Below are 20861 nucleotides of genomic sequence, written 5' to 3' on the forward strand. Positions count from 1 at the left end.
TAGTCGGGCAGCAGAGTTAAGGATGGACTGGAGAGGTGCAAGGGTGTTAGCAGGGATGCCACAGAAAAGGATGTTGCAGTAGTCAAGGCGGGAAATGATGAGGGCGTGCACAAGCATAATATCACCCCCTTCTCTCCAGGCAGACCCCCCTCCAGCATGCACATGCAGCCCCATGCAAGCATCACCCCCTTCTCTCCAGGCAGACCCCCGTCCAGCATGCACATGCAGCCCCATGCAAGCATCACCCCCTTCTCTCCAGGCAGACCCCCCTCCAGCATGCACATGCAGCCCCATGCAAGCATCACCCCCTTCTCTCCAGGCAGACTCCCGTCCAGCATGCACATGCAGCCCCATGCAAGCATCACCCCCTTCTCTCCAGGCAGACCCCCGTCCAGCATCCACATGCAGCCCCATGCAAGCATCACCCCCTTCTCTCCAGGCAGACCCCCCCTTCCAGCATGCACATGCAGCCCCATGCAAGCATCACCCCCTTCTCTCCAGGCAGACCCCCCCTTCCAGCATGCACATGCAGCCCCATGCAAGCATCACCCCCTTCTTTCCAGGCAGACCCCCGTCCAGCATGCACATGCAGCCCCATGCAAGCATCACCCCTTCTCTCCAGGCAGACCCCCCTTTCCAGCATGCACATGCAGCCCCATGCAAGCATCACCCCCTTCTCTCCAGGCAGACCCCCCTTCCAGCATGCACATGCAGCCCCATGCAAGCATCACCCCCTTCTCTCCAGGCAGACCCCCGTCCAGCATGCACATGCAGCCCCATGCAAGCATCACCCCCTTCTCTCCAGGCAGACCCCCCTTCCAGCATGCACATGCAGCCCCATGCAAGCATCACCCCCTTCTCTCCAGGCAGACCCCCATCCAGCATGCACATGCAGCCCCATGCAAGCATCACCCCCTTCTCTCCAGGCAGACCCCCCTTCCAGCATGCACATGCAGCCCCATGCAAGCATCACCCCCTTCTCTCCAGGCAGACCCCCGTCCAGCATCCACATGCAGCCCCATGCAAGCATCACCCCCTTCTCTCCACGCAGACCCCCGTCCAGCATGCACATGCAGCCCCATGCAAGCATCACCCCCTTCTCTCCAGGCAGACCCCCCCTTCCAGCATGCACATGCAGCCCCATGCAAGCATCACCCTCTTCTCTCCAGGCAGACCCCCGTCCAGCATGCACATGCAGCCCCATGCAAGCATCACCCCTTTCTCCCCAGACTCCCACTTACCTGATCTGTGACTATGGAGATCGACCCCAAAACACTCCAAATCCTGCACAAAATCCTCGAAATCCGCCCTGACATCCACAGCTTCCTCCTGTCGGCTCTGCTCTATGGAGGATGAAGCGCCGCCCCTTTCGGTCACATGGGCGTGACGTCACCAGAGGTCCTTTAGCCGACTTGGATTTAGCCTCTACCCTGTCTGCACTAAGTCAGGGCACGCCCCGGAAATGACGTCACACCTGGGAGGAGCCGCACAGTCTAGTGCTTAGAGGCTCTTTTCTCCCCGTGGCTTATTTCCGGTGTGCGGCCCTGCAGGTGGAGTCTGCGCAGTCCTCGTCTTCCTCCTTGTGGGGGATTCCTCCTCCTATATCGCCTCCATACTCCGCACCCTCACTATAGCGCTTATTCACACCTGAGAGTCCTGGCTGTGTCTGTGCAGTGAGTGCATTTTCCTCTTTGTTTCCACACAGTAATGTCCTCCCCTGTGTACCGGCAGCTGTAAGGCCATGTGCACACGTTGAGGAATTTTCCGCAGCGGATTTAATTAAATCCTCAGTGTAAAAAGTACTGCGGATTTATCGCGATGTTTTTGTGCGGTTTCCACTGCGGTTTTAGACACCTGCGGATTTTTAATATGGAGCAGGTGCCAAACCGCTGCGTATTCCGCACAAAGAATTGACATGCTGCAGAGAATAAACCGCAGCGTTTCCGCGCGTTTTCTTCCGCAGCATGTGCACTGCGGTTTTTGTTTTCCATAGGTTTACATGGTACTGTACACGCATGGGAAACTGCTGCGGATCCGCAGCAAAAACCGCAATGTGTGCACATAGCCTAAAAATCCTCCCTTATTCGCCCACATGGTAATATTCATCTACAGGGGCCATTAGTCCTTCTATGTGGCCCTAACTAGTATTAGTGGCCCCTGTGTGTCCCCATATATTACTACTGGCCCCCGTGTGCCCCCATATATCACTACTGGCCCCTGTGTGTCCCCATATATTACTACTGGCCCCCGTGTGCCCCCATATATTACTACTGGTCCCTGTGTGTCCACATATATTACTACTGGCCCTTGTGTGCCCCCATATATTACTACTGGTCCCTGTGTGCCCCCACATATTACTACTGGCCCTTGTGTGCCCCCATATATTACTACTGGCCCCCATATATTACTACTGGCCCCCGTGTGCCCCCATATATTACTACTGGTCCCTGTGTGCCCCCACATATTACTACTGGCCCTTGTGTGCCCCCATATATTACTACTGGCCCCCATTTATTACTACTAGCCACCATGTGCCCCCATATATTACTACTGGCCCCCATATATTACTACTGGCCCCTGTGTGCCCCCATATATTACTACTGGCCCCCATATATTACTACTGGGCCCCGTGTGCCCCCATATATTACTACTGGCCCCTGTGTGCCCCCATATATTACTACTGGCCCCTGTGTGCCCCCGAATATTACTACTGGCCCCTGTGTGCCCCCATATATTAGTACTGACCCCTGTGTGCCCCCATATATTACTACTGGCCCCCATATATTACTACTGGCCCCTGTGTGCCCAATATATCACTACTGGCCCCCATATATTACTACTGGCCCCTGTGTGCCCCCATATATCACTACTGGCCCCCATGTGCCCCCATATATTACTACTGGCCCCTGTGTGCCCCCATATATAACTACTGGCCCCCGTGTGCCCCTGTATATTACTACTGGCCCCTGTATGCCCAATATATCACTACTGACCCCCGTGTGCCCCCATATATTACTACTGGCCCCCTTGTGCCCCCATATATTACTACTGGCCCCTGTGTGCCCCCATATATTACTACTGGCCCCTGTGTGCCCCCATATATCACTACTGGCCCCTGTATGCCCAATATATCACTACTGACCCCTGTATGCCCCCATATATTACTACTGGCCTCCATATATCATATTAAATAGGAGGACCAGAGTTTTTTGTATTAAAAAAATATTTACAAAAATACAGAAAAACACAAAAAAATAGATATATCATATATAGTATACAAGCATGGAAATATGATAGATAGTGTGATCCCTATAGTGCAAAAAACGCCAAGGGGTCGTAATCCTGGATTGCGAAAAGTAGCAGTGCACGATGTAAAAATGCAGTAACTGACATGAATGCCAAAGAGTATAAATCTCTATGCTGATAGGTAAGACAAAGTGTCCCTCCTAATACTCTATTAAATGGTACCAGCCGTGTACCGATACTTTTACATCTACTAGGGCACGTATTGCCCACAACAGAACATTTGCATAATAAAAGGTTAATTACCCATAGTCTGTTTAGATGCCGTCCAGGACACGACCACACTCCCCGACGCGCGTTTCGCGAGAGTAAATCTCGCTTCCTCAAGGGGGGCGTGGCCTCCATATATTACTACTGGCCCCCGTGTGCCCCCGTATATTACTACTGGCCCCTGTATGCCCAATATATCACTACTGACCCCTGTGTGCCCCCATATATTACTACTGGCCCCCATATATTACTACTGGCCCCTGTGTGCCCCCATATATTACTACTGGCCCCTGTGTGCCCCCATATATTACTACTGGCCCCCATATATTACTACTGGCCCCCGTGTGCCCCCATATATTACTACTGGCCCCTGTGTGCCCCCATATATTAGTACTGACCCCTGTGTGCCCCCATATATTACTACTGGCCCCCGTGTGCCCCCATATATTACTACTGGCCCATGTGTGCCCAATATATCACTACTGGCCCCCATATATTAGTACTGGCCCCCGTATGCCCACATATATTAGTACTGTCCCCCATGTGCCCCCATATATTACTACTGGCCCCCGTGTGCCCCCATATATTACTACTGGCCCCCGTGTGCCCCAATATATTACTACTGGCCCCCGTGTGCCCCCATATACTACTACTGGCCCCCGTGTGCCCCCATATATTAGTACTGTCCCCCGTGTGCCCCCATATATTAGTACTGTCCCCCATGTGCCCCAATATATTACTACTGGCCCCCGTGTGCCCCCATATATTACTACTGGCCCCTGTGTGCCCCCATATATTACTACTGGCCCCTGTGTGCCCCCATATATTACTACTGGCCCCCATATATTACTACTGGCCCCTGTGTGTCCCCGTATATTACTACTGGCCCCTGTGTGCCCCCATATATTAGTACTGTCCCCCGTGTGCCCACATATATTAGTACTGTCCCCCATTTGCCCCCATACATTACTACTGGCCCCTGTGTGTCCCCGTATATTACTACTGGCCCCTGTGTGCCCCCATATATTACTACTGGCCCCTGTGTGCCCCCATATATTACTACTGGCCCCCGTGTGCCCCCATATATTACTACTGGCCCCTGGGTGCCCAATATATCACTACTGGCCCCCATATATTACTACTGGCCCCTGTGTGCCCCCATATATCACTACTGGCCCCCATGTGCCCCCATATATTACTACTGGCCCCTGTATGCCCAATATATCACTACTGACCCCTGTGTGCCCCCATATATTACTACTGGCCCCGTGTGCCCCCATATATTACTACTGTCCCCCGTGTGCCCCCATATATTACTACTGGCCCCAGTGTGCCCCAATATATTACTACTGGCCCCCGTGTGCCCCCATATATTACTACTGGCCCCCGTGTGCCCCCATATATTACTACTGGCCCCCGTGTGCCCCAATATATTACTACTGGCCCCCGTGTGCCCCCATATATTACTACTGGCCCCCGTGTGCCCTCATATATTACTACTGGCCCCTGTGTGCCCCCATATATTACTACTGGCCCATGTGTGCCCCCATATATTACTACTGGCCCCTGTGTGCCCCCATATATTACTATTGGCCCCTGTGTTCCCCCATATATTACTACTGGCCCCCGTGTGCCCCCATATATTAGTACTGTCCCCCGTATGCCCCCATATATTAGTACTGTCCCCCATGTGCCCCCATATATTACTACTGGCCCCCGTGTGCCCCCATATATTACTACTGGCCCCCGTGTGCCCCCATATATTACTACTGGCCCCCGTGTGCCCCCATATATTACTACTGGCCCCCGTGTGCCCTCATATATTAGTACTGTCCCCCGTGTGCCCCCATATATTAGTACTGTCCCCCGTGTGCCCCCATATATTACTACTGGCCCCTGTGTGCCCCCATATATTACTACTGGCCCCTGTGTGCCCCCATATATTACTACTGGCCCCTGTGTGCCCCCATATATTAGTACTGGCCCCTGTGTGCCCCCATATATTAGTACTGGCCCATGGGTGCCCCCATATATAACTACTGGCCCCTGTGTGCCCCCGTATATTACTACTGGCCCCTGTGTGCCCCCGTATATTACTACTGGCCCCTGTGTGCACCCTCTCTACCAGCCAATACACTCTGCTCAACCGATGTGCCTTGGTCCGAATACATGCCGAAATTGGCATGTATTAAAGAACGATAGGGATTTGGCCCCTACAGTAATATCTCATCCTATCTTTGCATATAAACGTACTAAAAATTTAGGAGACCTCCTTGTTAAAAATCGTCTTCTTGTCACGAATAACAGTAACTGGCTAAGTAAATCGCAAGCGAGTGGAAATTACAAGTGCGGTAATTGCAAATTCTGCCACCTGAGACTGCTAGATTAATTGATCCATGTAGGTCCCATCTACCACACAGTCAAACAATTGATTACATGCAAATCTCAGTATGTTGTCTATATAATCACCTGCCCTTGCCAGTTCTTTTAGGCTATGTGCACACGTTCCGGATTATTTGCAGATTTTAAGCGTTTTTGCGCTATAAAAACGCTATAAATCCGCAAATAATCCGCATACTTTAAGCATCCAATCATTTAACATGAATTCCGCAATTTTAATGCACATGCAGCGTTATTTTCCGCGAAAAAAAACGCTTTGCGGAAAAATAATGAGCATGTCCATTAATTTTGCGGAATTTGCGCGGATTTCCCACTGGCTAAGCAGTGAGAAATTTTTGGGAAAATCCGCGCAAATTCCGCGGCAAATCCGCGGTAATTCCGCGGTAAAACCGCGGTAATTCTGCATGCAGATTTGTAGCGGAATTCTGGCAGAAATGTCCGGATTTTCTCCGGAAATTTCTGCTAGAATTCCTGAACGTGTGCACATAGCCTTATATCGGCAAAACCATACGTCCTATGTTCCACCGATTCAGGGAACATTATAACTCTATAACTTCGGGCAAAGGTTGCCCTCGTTTCATTCAACATATAAAAGACATGTATAATGCCAATCCTAATGTGCTGCGCTTTGCAGGACTAGAAATAGTCAGCAATCCATCTAACGGAGGCGATCGCAATAAGCTGTTATTGCAGCGCGAAGCCAGATGGATTATCAAAACCAACGCGCAGGGGCCATTAGGATTAAATGATAAACTAGATATCACCATCTTTTTATGAAACTTTACTTTAGAATGTTATAAGTCTTAAGTCTGAAAAGAAATGTCTAAGTGAATAATGTCTTTTTCATCCTATGTGCTTATTAACGCTTGTTAGTAGGGATATCTTAATTGTTTTTAACATGCACCTGTCCACATTTAGTCACTAAGCCCTTTATAAAGGATATGACGTTTTTGATTCCCTCACCTGGACCCGTAGAAGCGCGCAGCGCGAAACGGCCGTCGTCCTTCACCTCCCTCCCGCACCCTAACTGCTACCAGCCGCTGCTCCGTCTTATGTATGTCCATCTGTTCTTCTGAATAAAGGACAACTCTATTCAGCAATACCTGGGTGAGTGCCACTTTCATTTGTTCTTCTATGAATCCCCATATATTAGTACTGGCCCCTGTGTGCCCCCATATATTACTACTGGCCCCTGTGTGCCGCCATATATTAGTACTGGCCCCTATGTGGCCCCATATATTAGTACTGGCCCATGTGTGCCCCCATATATAACTACTGGCCCCTGTGTACCCCCGTATATTACTACTGACCCCTGTGTGACCCCATATATTACTACTGACCCCTGTGTGCCCCCATATATTAGTACTGACCCCTGTGTGCCCCCATATATTACACAGGATTCTTATGATGTTACATCGGCTCATCTTCTCATTCAGGTCTCTACAATATCGGATCCTCTCAGTGAAGATCTTCTACAAAAGAGAATTTTCCTGATTTACCCATCAAAGATGGATATGGACAGAGACAAGATGGCGGAGAGGATATTACGCCTCACCCTAGAGATCCTCTTCCGGCTTACTGGAGAGGTGAGAGATTCTGATGACGTCACTTTACATCATTCTTATCTATGGGAATAACAGATGGACAGAACTGGAGAGGTGAGGACTCTGGAGATGTCTGTAGTGAGATTTATTAATGTGTCTCTCCATTACCAGGATTACACAGTGGTGAAGAAGACCTCTAGTGATCGCTGTCAGGACCCTGTGTCTGAGGGATGGGGAAGACCCCTGAGCCCAATCACGGGGCCTCCACCTCACCCCCTGATCTATGAGGACATCAATGACCAGAAGATCCTAGAACTCACCTACAAGATGATTGAGCTGCTGACTGGAGAGGTGACACTGCTGGGAATGCTGGGACATTATACAGTAACTAGATGGCGGCCCGATTCTAACATATCGAATATTCTAGAATATGCATGTCCACGTAGTATATTGCCCAGCGACGTAGTATATTGCCCAGCCACGTAGTATATTGCCCAGTCACGTAGTATATTGCCCAGCCACGTAGTATATTGCCCAGCCACGTAGTATATTGCCCAGCCACGTAGTATAGTGCCCAGCCACGTAGTATAGTGCCCAGTCACGTAGTATAGTGCCCAGTCACGTAGTATATTGCCCAGCCACGTAGTATATTGCCCAGTCACGTAGTATATTGCCCAGTCACGTAGTATATTGCTCAGCCACGTAGTATATTGCCCAGCCACGTGGTATATTGCCCAGCCACGTGGTATATTGCCCAGCCACGTGGTATATTGCCCATCCACGTGGTATATTACCCATCCACGTGGTATATTGCCCAGCCACGTGGTATATTGCCCATCCACGTGGTATATTGCCCAGCGACGTAGTATATTGCCCAGCGACGTAGTATATTGCCCAGCCACGTAGTATATTGCCCAGCCACGTAGTATAGTGCCCAGCCACGTAGTATATTGCCCAGCCACGTAGTATATTGCCCAGTCACGTAGTATATTGCCCAGCCACGTAGTATATTGCCCAGCCACGTAGTATATTGCCCAGCCACGTAGTATATTGCCCAGCCACGTAGTATATTGCCCAGCCACGTAGTAGATTGCCCAGCCACGTAGTAGATTGCCCAGCCACGTAGTAGATTGCCCAGCCACGTAGTATAGTGCCCAGCCACGTAGTATATTGCCCAGCCACGTAGTATATTGCCCAGTGACGTAGTATACAGCACAGAGCCACGTATATTGCCCAGCTACGTAGTATATTGCCCAGCCACGTAGTATATTGCCCAGCCCAGGTAATTTATTGCCCAGTCACTTAGTATATTGCCCAGTGACATAGTATATTGCCTGTTATGACCTGGTGGTCAGGACAATAATGGACCTGGTGGTTAAGAGCACACAGAATGACCTGGTAGTTACTGATAATAAAGGACGAGCTCTGGGACGTGGGAACTCTGCTGACCGCAATCCCTAATCCTATCACACACACTAGAAATAGCCGTTGATTGCTCCTAACGCTCCCTATGCAACTCGGCACAGCCTAAGAAACTAGCTAGCCCTGAAGATAGAAAAATAAAGCCTACCTTGCCTCAGAGAAATTCCCCAAAGGAAAAGGCAGCCCCCCACATATAATGACTGTGAGCAAAGATGAAAATACAAACACAGAGATGAAATAGAATTAGCAAAGTGAGGCCCGACTTACTGAACAGACCGAGGATAGGAAAGGTAGCTTTGCGGTCAGCACAAAAACCTACAAAAAGACCACGCAGAGGGCGCAAAAAGACCCTCCGCACCGACTCACGGTGCGGAGGCGCTCCCTCTGCGTCCCAGAGCTTCCAGCAAGCAAGACAACAACAAAATAGCAAGCTGGACAGAAAAATAGCAAACCAGAGAAAAACAGGCAGGCACTTAGCTTCTACTGGGAAGACAGGTCACAAGAACGATCCAGGAGTGAACAAGACCAATACTGGAACATTGACAGGTGGCATGGAGCAAAGATCTAAGTGGAGTTAAATAGAGCAGCCAGCTAACGAATTAACCTCGTCACCTGTGGAAGGAAACTCAGAAACACCCACAGCCACCAGAGGAATTCCATGGATAGAACCAGCCGAAGTACCATTCATGACCACAGGAGGGAGCCCGACAACAGAATTCACAACAATTGCCCAGTGACGTAGTATATTGCCCAGTGACGTAGTATATTGCTCAGTGACGTAGTATATTGCCCAGTGACGTAGTATATTGCCCAGTGACGTAGTATATTGCCCAGTGACGTAGTATATTGCCCAGCGACGTAGTATATTGCCCAGCGACGTAGTATATTGCCCAGCCACGTAGTATATTGCCCAGTGACGTAGTATATTGCCCAGCTACGTAGTATATTGCCCAGCCACGTAGTATATTGCCCAGTGACGTAGTATATTGCCCAGTGATGTAGTATATTGCCCAGTGACGTAGTATATTGCCCAGTGACGTAGTATATTGCCCAGTGACGTAGTATATTGCCCAGTGACGTAGTATATTGCCCAGTGACGTAGTATATTGCCCAGTAATGTAGTATATTGCCCAGTCATGTAGTATATTGCCCAGCCACGTAGTATATTGCCCAGTGACATTGTACATTTCCCAGCCACGTAGTATATTGTCCAGCCACGTAGTATATTGCCCAGTGATGTAGTATACAGCACAGAGCCATGTAGTATATTGACCAGCGACGTAGTATATTGCCCAGCCACGTAGTATATTGCCCAGTCATGTAGTATATTGCCCAGCCACGTAGTATATTGCCCAGTGACATAGTACATTTCCCAGCCACGCAGTATATTGTCCAGCCACGTAGTATATTGCCCAGTGATGTAGTATACAGCACAGAGCCATGTAGTATATTGCCCAGCCACGTAGTATATTGACCAGTGACGTAGTATATTGCCCAGTCACGTAGTATCTTGCCCAGCCACGTAGTATATTGCCCAGTGACGTAGTATATTTCCCAGTGACGTAGTATATTGCCCAGCCACATAGTATATTGCCCAGCCACGTAGTATATTGCCCTTCTACGTAGTATATTTCCCAGTCACTTAGTATATTGCCCAGCCACGTAGTATATTGCCCAGTCACGTAGTATATTGCCCAGTCACGTAGTATATTTCCCAGTCACGTAGTATATTGCCCAGTCACGTAGTATATTGCCCAGTCACGTAGTATATTGCCCAGTGACATAGTATATTGCCCAGTGACATAGTATATTGCCCAGTGACGAAGTATATTGCCCAGTAATGTAGTATATTGCCCAGTCATGTAGTATATTGCCCAGCCACGTAGTATATTGCCCAGTGACATAGTACATTTCCCAGCCACGTAGTATATTGTCCAGCCACGTAGTATATTGCCCAGTGATGTAGTATACAGCACAGAGCCATGTAGTATATTGCCCAGCCACGTAGTATATTGCCCAGTGACGTAGTATATTGCCCAGTCACGTAGTATATTGCCCAGTCACGTAGTATATTGCCCAGTGACGTAGTATATTGCCGAGTTACGTAGTATATTGCCCAGTGACGTAGTATATTGCCCAGTGACGTAGTATATTGCCCAGTAATGTAGTATATTGCCCAGTCATGTAGTATATTGCCCAGCCACGTAGTATATTGCCCAGTGACATAGTACATTTCCCAGCCAGGTAGTATATTGTCCAGCCACGTAGTATATTGCCCAGTGATGTAGTATACAGCACAGAGCCATGTAGTATATTGCCCAGCCACGTAGTATATTGCCCAGTGACGTAGTATATTGCCTAGTCACGTAGTATATTGCCCAGTGACGTAGTATATTGCCCAGTGACGTAGTATATTGCCCAGTGACGTAGTATATTGCCCAGTGACGTAGTATATTGCCCAGCGACGTAGTATATTGCCCAGCCACGTAGTATATTGCCCAGCTACGTAGTATATTGCCCAGTCACGTAGTATATTGCCCAGCTACGTAGTATATTGCCCAGTCACGTAGTATATTGCCCAGCCACGTAGTATATTGCCCAGCCACGTAGTATATTGCCCCGCCACGTAGTATATTGCACAGCCACGAAGTATGTTGCCCAGCCACGAAATATATTGCCAAGTCACGTAGTATATTGCCCAGTGACGTAATATATTGCCCAGTCACGTAGTATATTGCCCAGCCACGAAGTATATTGCCCAGCCACGTAGTATATTGCCGAGCCACGTAGTATATTGCCCAGCCACCTAGTATATTGCCCAGCCAAGTAGTATATTGCCCAGTCACGTAGTATATTGCCCCGCCACGTAGTATATTGCCCAGCCATGAAGTATATTGCCCAGCCACATAGTATATTGCCCAGCCACGTAGTATATTGCCCAGCCACGTAGTATATTGCCCAGCCACGTAGTATATTGCCCAGCCACGTAGTATATTGCCCAGCCACATAGTATATTGCCCAGCTATGTAGTATATTGCCCAGCTATGTAGTATATTGCCCAGCTATGTAGTATATTGCCCAGCTACGTAGTATATTGCCCAGTGACGTAGTATATTGCCCAGTCACGTAGTATATTGCCCAGCCACGTAGTATATTGCCCAGTGATGTAGTATACAGCACAGAGCCATGTAGTATATTGCCCAGCCACGTAGTATATTGCCCAGCCACGTAGTATATTGCCCAGCCACGTAGTATATTGCCCAGCCACGTAGTATATTGCCCAGCCACGTAGTATATTGCCCAGCCACATAGTATATTGCCCAGCTATGTAGTATATTGCCCAGCTATGTAGTATATTGCCCAGCTATGTAGTATATTGCCCAGCTACGTAGTATATTGCCCAGTGACGTAGTATATTGCCCAGTCACGTAGTATATTGCCCAGCCACGTAGTATATTGCCCAGTGATGTAGTATACAGCACAGAGCCATGTAGTATATTGCCCAGCCACGTAGTATATTGCCCAGCCACGTAGTATATTGCCCAGCCACGTAGTATATTGCCCAGCCACGTAGTATATTGCCCAGCCACGTAGTATATTGCCCAGCCACATAGTATATTGCCCAGCCACATAGTATATTGCCCAGCCATGTAGTATATTGCCCAGCCATGTAGTATATTGCCCAGTCACGTAGTATATTGCCCAGCCACGTAGTATATTGCCCAGTGATGTAGTATACAGCACAGAGCCATGTAGTATATTGCCCAGCCACGTAGTATATTGCCCAGTGATGTAGTATACAGCACAGAGCCATGTAGTATATTGCCCAGTCATGTAGTATATTGTCCAGCCACGTAGTATATTGCCCAGTGATGTAGTATATTGCCCAGTCACGTAGTATATTGTCTAGCCACGTAGTATATTGCCCAGTGACGTAGTATATTGCCCAGCCACGTAGTATATTGCCCAGCCACGTAGTATATTGCCCAGCTACGTAGTATATTGCCCAGTCACGTAGTATATTGCCCAGCCACGTAGTATATTGCCCCGCCACGTAGTATATTGCCCCGCCACGTAGTATAATGCCCAGCCACGAAGTATATTGCCCAGCCACAAAATATATTGCCCAGTCACGTAGTATATTGCCCAGTGACGTAATATATTGCCCAGTCACGTAGTATATTGCCCAGCCACGTAGTATATTGCCCAGCCACGTAGTATATTGCCCAGCCACGTAGTATATTGCCCAGCCACGTAGAATATTGCCCAGCCACGTAGTATATTGCCCAGTCACGTAGTACATTGCCCAGCCACGTAGTATATTGCCCCGCCACGTAGTATATTGCCCAGCCAGGAAGTATATTGCCCAGCCACGTAGTATATTTCCCAGTCACGTAGTATATTGCCCAGCCACGTAGTATATTGCCCAGTCACGTAGTATATTGCCCAGTCACGTAGTATATTGCCCAGTCACGTAGTATATTGCCCAGTCACGTAGTATATTGCCCAGTCACGTAGTATATTGCCCAGTCACGTAGTATATTGCCCACCCACGTAGTATATTGCCCACCCACGTAGTATATTGCCCACCCACGTAGTATATTGCCCAGCCACATAGTATATTGCCCAGCCACGTAGTATATTGCCCAGCCATGTAGTATATTGCCCAGTCACGTAGTATATTGCCCAGCCACGTAGTATATTGCCCAGTGATGTAGTATACAGCACAGAGCCATGTAGTATATTGCCCAGCCACGTAGTATATTGCCCAGTGATGTAGTATACAGCACAGAGCCATGTAGTATATTGCCCAGTCATGTAGTATATTGCCCAGCCACGTAGTATATTGCCCAGTGATATAGTACATTTCCCAGCCACGTAGTATATTGTCCAGCCACGTAGTATATTGCCCAGTGATGTAGTATATTGCCCAGTCACGTAGTATATTGCCTAGCCACGTAGTATATTGCCCAGTGACGTAGTATATTGCCCAGCCACGTAGTATATTGCCCAGCCACGTAGTATATTGCCCAGCTACGTAGTATATTGCCCAGTCACGTAGTATATTGCCCAGCCACGTAGTATATTGCCCCGCCACGTAGTATAATGCCCCGCCACGTAGTATATTGCCCCGCCACGTAGTATAATGCCCAGCCACGAAGTATATTGCCCAGCCACAAAATATATTGCCCAGTCACGTAGTATATTGCCCAGTGACGTAATATATTGCCCAGTCACGTAGTATATTGCCCAGCCACGTAGTATATTGCCCAACCACGTAGTATATTGCCCAGCCACGTAGTATATTGCCCAGCCACGTAGAATATTGCCCAGCCACGTAGTATATTGCCCAGTCACGTAGTACATTGCCCAGCCACGTAGTATATTGCCCCGCCACGTAGTATATTGCCCAGCCAGGAAGTATATTGCCCAGCCACGTAGTATATTTCCCAGTCACGTAGTATATTGCCCAGCCACGTAGTATATTGCCCAGTCACGTAGTATATTGCCCAGTCACGTAGTATATTGCCCAGTCACGTAGTATATTTCCCAGTCACGTAGTATATTGCCCAGTCACGTAGTATATTGCCCAGTCACGTAGTATATTGCCCACCCACGTAGTATATTGCCCACCCACGTAGTATATTGCCCACCCACGTAGTATATTGCCCAGCCACGTAGTATATTGCCCAGCCACGTAGTATATTGCCCAGCCATGTAGTATATTGCCCAGCCACGTAGTATATTGCCCAGCTACGTAGTATATTGCCCAGCCAGGTTTGTCACAGGTGAAAAAATAAGCATATACTCACCTTTCTGAAGGCCCTTTGTAATCCACGGCAGCTTCCGGTCCCAGTGTTGGTATGAGCGCAGGACCTGTGATGACGTCGCGGTCACACGACCGTGACGTCATGGCAGGTCCTTCTGCCATACCATCTTTGCCACCGGAAACTGCAGCGGAAGATGGCGGCCGGCGGGAGCGGCTCAGTGGACTACAGAGGGTGAGTATAGCAGGTTTATTTTTTTAAATGATTTTTAACATTACATTTTTTACTATTGATGCCGCATACGCAGCGTCAATAGTAAAAAGTTGATACACAGGGTTAATAGCGGTGGTAACGGAGTGCGTTACCCGCGGCATAACGCGGTCTGTTACCACCGGCATTAACCCTGTGTTAGTGGTGACCGGAGGGGAGTATGTGGGCGACAGGCACTGACTGCGGGGAGTAGGGGGCGGCCATTTTTTTCCGGACTGTGCCCGTCGCTGATTGGTCGCGGCAGCCATGACAGGCAGCTGGCGAGACCAATCGGCGAATGAATAACCGTGACAGAAGGACAGACAGACAGACGGAAGTGACCCTTAGACAAATATATAGTAGACACTATGAAGGGATCGGGGGGATGACGGTATCATTGTATGTGTCAGGTTCCTATAAGGTGTCAGGATGTCGCTGTCTATTTCTCCATGGAGGAGTGGGAGTATTTAGAAGGACACAGAGATCTGTACAAGAACGTCATAATGGAGGTTCCCCAGCCCCTCACATCTCCAGGTAATAGGACTAAATACACACGGCCTATAATTATCTGTATGTAAAGAATGAATTCACTCCCTGTATGTGTTTCCTCCAGATCTATCCAGTAAGAGGACAACACCAGAGAGATGTCCCCGTCCTCTTCATCCACAGGACTGTAACCAAGAAGATCCCAATGCTCCTCAGGATCATCAGGTAGATGGAGAGAAGGTGTCAGGAGAAGTCCCTTGTGTGCCCCCATGTATTAGTAATGTCCCCTGTGTGTCCCTATATATTACCACTGGCCCCTGTGTGTCCCCGTATATTACTACTGGCCCCTGTGTGCCCCCATATATTACTACTGGCCCCTGTGTGACCCCATATATTAGTACTGGCCCCCGTGTGCTCCCATATATTAATTCTGGCCCCTGTGTGCCCACATATATTACTACTGGCCCCTGTGTGCCCCCTGTATATTACTACTGGCCCCTGTGTGACCCCATATATTACTTCTGGCCCCTGTGTGCCCACATATATTACTACTATGTTACTATCAATTAGGTTCTGTAGAAGGACGTAGATCTGGGGATTTATTATGATGGAATATAGGCTGAACTGGATGGACAAATGTCTTTTTTCGGCCTTACTAACTATGTTACTATGTTACTATGTTACTACTGGCCCCTGTGTGCCCACATATATTACTACTGGCCCCTGTGTGACCCCATATATTAGTACTGGCCCCTGTGTGCCCCCATATATTACTACTGGCCCGTGTGTCCCCGTATATTACTACTGGCCCCTGTGTGACCCCATATATTACTACTGGCCCCTGTGTGCCCCCATATATTACTACTGGCTCCTGTGTGCCCCCATATATTAGTACTGGCTCCTGTGTGCCCCCGTGTATTACTACTGGCCCCTGTGTGCCCCTGTGTATTACTACTGGCCCCTGTGTGCCCCCATATATTACTACTGGCCCCTGTGTGCCCCCTGTATATTACTACTGGCCCCTGTGTGACCCCATCTATTACTACTGGCCATTGTGTGCCCCCATATATTACTACTGGCCCCCGTGTGCCCCCATATATTAGTACTGGCTCCTGTGTGCCCCCATATATTACTACTGGCTCCTGTGTGCCCCCATATATTAGTACTGGCTCCTGTGTGCCCCCGTGTATTACTACTGGCCCCTGTGTGCCCCCGTGTATTACTACTGGCCCCCGTGTGCCCCCATATATTACTACTGGCCCTGTGTGCCCCCTGTATATTACTACTGGCCCCTGTGTGACCCCATATATTACTACTGGCCCCTGTGTGACCCCATATATTACTACTGGCTCCTGTGTGACCCCATATATTACTACTGGCCCCTGTGTGCCCCCATATATTACTACTGGCCCCTGTGTGACCCCATATATTACTACTGGCCCCTGTGTGCCCCCATATATTACTACTGGCCCCCGTGTGCCCCCATATATTAGTACTGGCTCCTGTGTGCCCCCATATATTACTACTGGATCCTGTGTGCCCCCGTATATTAGAACTGGCTCCTGTGTGCCCCCATATATTACTACTGGCCTCTGTGTGCCCCCTGTATTTTACTACTGGCCCCTGTGTGACCCCATATATTACTACTGGCCCCTGTGTGACCCCATATATTACTACTGGCCCCTGTGTGCCCCCATATATTACTACTGGCCCCTGTGTGACCCCATATATTACTACTGGCCCCTGTGTGACCCCATATATTACTACTGGCCCCTGTGTGCCCCCATATATTACTACTGGCCCCCGTGTGCCCCCATATATTAGTACTGGCTCCTGTGTGCCCCCATATATTACTACTGGCTCCTGTGTGCCCCCATATATTAGTACTGGCTCCTGTGTGCCCCCGTGTATTACTACTGGCCCCTGTGTGCCCCCGTGTATTACTACTGGCCCCCGTGTGCCCCCATATATTACTACTGGCCCCTGTGTGCCCCCTGTATATTACTACTGGCCCCTGTGTGACCCCATATATTACTACTGGCTCCTGTGTGCCCCCATATATTAGTACTGGCTCCTGTGTGCCCCCGTGTATTACTACTGGCCCCTGTGTGCTCCCGTGTATTACTACTGGCCCCCGTGTGCCCCCGTGTATTACTACTGGCCCCTGTGTGCCCCCATATATTGCTACTGACCGCTGTGTGCCCCATATATTACTACTGGCTCCTGTGTGCCCCCATATATTACTACTGGCTCCTGTGTGCCCCCATATATTACTACTGGCTCCTGTGTGCCCCCATATATTAGTACTGGCCCATGTGTGCCCCCATATATTAGTACTGGCTCCTGTGTGCCCCCATATATTAGTACTGACCCCTGTGTGCCCCCATATATTACACAGGATTCTTATGATGTTCCATCGGCTCATCTTCTCATTCAGGTCTCTACAATATCGGATCCTCTCAGTGAAGATCTTCTACAAAAGAAAATTCTCCTGATTTACCCATCAAAGATGGATATGGACAGAGACAAGATGGCAAAGAGGATATTACACCTCACCCTAGAGATCCTCTTCCGGCTTACTGGAGAGGTGAGAGATTCTGAGGACGTCACATTACATCATTCTTATCTATGGGAATAACAGATGGACAGAACTGGAGAGGTGAGGACTCTGGAAATGTCTGTAGTGAGATTTATTAATGTGTCTCTCCATTACCAGGATTACACAGTGGTGAAGAAGACCTCTAGTGATCGCTGTCAGGACCCTGTGTCTGAGGGATGGGGAAGACCCCTGAGCCCAATCACAGGGCCTCCACCTCACCACCTGATCCATGAGGACATTAATGACCAGAAGATCCTAGAACTCCTCTACAAGATGATTGAGCTGCTGACTGGAGAGGTGACACTGCTGGGAATGCTGGAACATTATACAGTAACACTATGAAGGGATCGGGGGATGACGGTATCATTGTATGTGTCAGGTTCCTATAAGGTGTCAGGATGTTGCTTTCTATTTCTCCATGGAGGAGTGGGAGTATTTAGAAGAACACAGAGATCTGTACAAGAACGTCATAATGGAGGTTCCCCAGCCCCTCACATCTCCAGGTAATAGACAGGACTAAATACACACGGCCTATAATTATCTGTATGTAAATAATGAATTCACTCCCTGTATGTGTTTCCTCCAGATCTATCCAGTAAGAGGACAACACCAGAGAGATGTCTCCGTCCTCTTCTTCCACAGGACTGTAACCAAGAAGATCCCAATGCTCCTCAGGATCATCAGGTAGATGGAGAGAAGGTGTCAGGAGATCTCCCCTATGATGTGTAGACGCCGATGAAGGTCTTGTGCTCAGTCTTGTTTTATCCACCAGTATTATATGTTTTATACTTGTGTAATGAGAACGGTGGAGATGGGAGGATTAGAGCTGATCATAGATGGGACTTCTCCATCTGTCGGTGACTTTTATAATATTTGTTTCAGGGTGAAGATCTGACCTATATTAATACTACAGAGACATATGTGAGGGGGGATGAGTGGTGTAAAGAGGAGATTCCCACATATGGCTACCCAGGTGAGTAGTAACCACTAAATGCAGAGAAGTCACAGATTCTTCTCAGTCACCGGCTGTGGCTGCTTTATCGGTGGTGGAGTCCGGCCGTATTACCATGATCACCATTTTACCTCTAGACCACAACACTCTCCTCCACCCAAAACTGTTCTAATAACTTTGGTCATTGAAAGCCCTTTTCTATAGAACTTACAACCTGCTAGATCCACCTCCCCCCTGGGTTTAGGAGACGCTGTTACCTGCCCAGATCTGTGAACTATAAAGCCAAATGACAGCGTACGTAGAATGTGCTGACAAGATAGAAAATCACTAGAAGAAAAATATTCTGATGGTCCTGTAAGAGAAAGCGAAGGGTGATGATGCTGTTGGCTTCCTAGAACCCTGAGATCTTATCGGATGAATCTCCCTTCTCTCCCTTCTGTGCTGCTGAATGTGATCATATGGTCCCTACAAGACCAGGTCCAGTCTTTCTGGCCAAACTTCACTTTTATGATCGACAACATTAACCCCTTACTGACAGCCAATTTTTTCAATTCTGACCACTGTCCCTTTATGAGGTTATAACTCTTGAACACTTTACCGGATCCCGCTGATTCTGAGAATGGTTTTTCGTAGCATACGCTGCGTCATGAAAGTCGGTGCCATTCCGACCCATGACGCAGCATATGCGTCATGGAAAGATCGCGTCCCTGCAGGCCGGGTGAAAGGGTTAACTCCCATTTCACCCAATCTGCAGGGACGGGGGAGTGGTAGTTTAGCCCAGGGGGGGTGGCTTCACCCCCTCGTGGCTACGATCGCTCTGATTGGCTGTTGAAAGTGAAACTGCCAATCAGAGCGATTTGTAATATTTCACCTAAAAAACTGGTGAAATATTACAATCCAGCCATGGCCGATGCTGCAATATCATCGGCCATGGCTGGAAACACTTATGTGCACCCACCCCACCCCTCCGATCGCCCCCCGATCTGTGGTCCGCTCCCCTCCGTCCTGTGCTCCGCTCCCCCGTCCTCCTGTCCGCTTCCCCCGTGCACCAATCACACCCCCCGCGCTCCAATCAAACCCCCCCGCACTCCGATCACCCCCCCGCACACAGCGACCCCCCCCCCGTGCTCCGATCCACCCCCCCGCACACAGCGACCCCCCCCCCGTGCTCCGATCCACCCCCCCGCACAGCAATCCCTCACCCCGTGCTCCAATCCTCCCCCGTGCTCCAATCCTCCCTCCCGTGTTCCGATCCACCCCCCCCCATGCTCCGATCCACCCCCCCGTGCTCCGACGCCCCCCCCCGTGCCCTGATCTCCCCCCCCTTATACTTACCTAGCCGCCCGAGGTCCGTCCGTCTTCTTTCCTGGGCGCCGCCATCTTCCAAAATGGCGGGCGCATGTGCAGTGCGCCCGCCGAATCTGCCGGCCGGCAGATTCGTTCCAGAGTGAATTTTGATCACTGAGATAGGTTATATCTCAGTGATCAAAATAAAAAAAATAGTAAATGACCCCACCCTTTGTCACCCCCATAGATAGGGACAATAAAAAAAATAAAGAATTTTTTTTTTTTTCACTAAGGTTGGGGTAAGGGTTAGGGGTAGGGTTAGGGGTAGGGTTAGGGGTAGGGTCAGGGGTAGGGTTAGGGGTAGGAATGTGCACACATATTCTGGTCCTATGCGGATTTTTCCGCAGCGGATTTGAAAAATCCACAGTGCTAAACCGCTGCCGATTTATCGTGGATTTACCGCGGTTTTTCTGCGCATTTCACTGCGGTTTTACAACTGCGATTTTCTATTGGAGCAGTTGTAAAACCGCTGCGGAATCCGCAGAAAGAAGTGACATGCTGCGGAATGTAAACCGCTGCGTTTCCGTGCAGTTTTTCCGCAGCATGTGTACAGCGATTTTTGGTTCCCATAGGTTCACATT

The 20861-nt window shown here is 49.1% G+C and overlaps 1 protein-coding gene across 1 annotated transcript in view; it reads left to right on the forward strand.

Moving 5' to 3' along the window:
* Window positions 1–1487: 1487 nt before the first annotated feature.
* Window positions 1488–20861, forward strand: part of LOC138662803 (zinc finger protein 84-like) — a 79191-nt gene continuing 59817 nt past the window's right edge. Inside the window, exons 1-11 of the mRNA XM_069748758.1 lie at window positions 1488–1673; window positions 6889–7020; window positions 7350–7499; window positions 7629–7808; window positions 15307–15430; window positions 15510–15607; window positions 17820–17969; window positions 18099–18278; window positions 18361–18484; window positions 18568–18665; window positions 18864–18954. Of these exons, the coding sequence (XP_069604859.1) occupies window positions 7422–7499; window positions 7629–7808; window positions 15307–15430; window positions 15510–15607; window positions 17820–17969; window positions 18099–18278; window positions 18361–18484; window positions 18568–18665; window positions 18864–18954 (1123 nt within the window). The 5' untranslated portion in view covers window positions 1488–1673; window positions 6889–7020; window positions 7350–7421. The remainder of the gene's footprint in view (window positions 1674–6888; window positions 7021–7349; window positions 7500–7628; window positions 7809–15306; window positions 15431–15509; window positions 15608–17819; window positions 17970–18098; window positions 18279–18360; window positions 18485–18567; window positions 18666–18863; window positions 18955–20861) is intronic.

The sequence above is a fragment of the Ranitomeya imitator genome, chromosome 2 (genome assembly GCF_032444005.1).
Source record: "Ranitomeya imitator isolate aRanImi1 chromosome 2, aRanImi1.pri, whole genome shotgun sequence".
In the NCBI taxonomy this organism is placed as follows: Eukaryota; Metazoa; Chordata; class Amphibia; order Anura; family Dendrobatidae; genus Ranitomeya; species Ranitomeya imitator.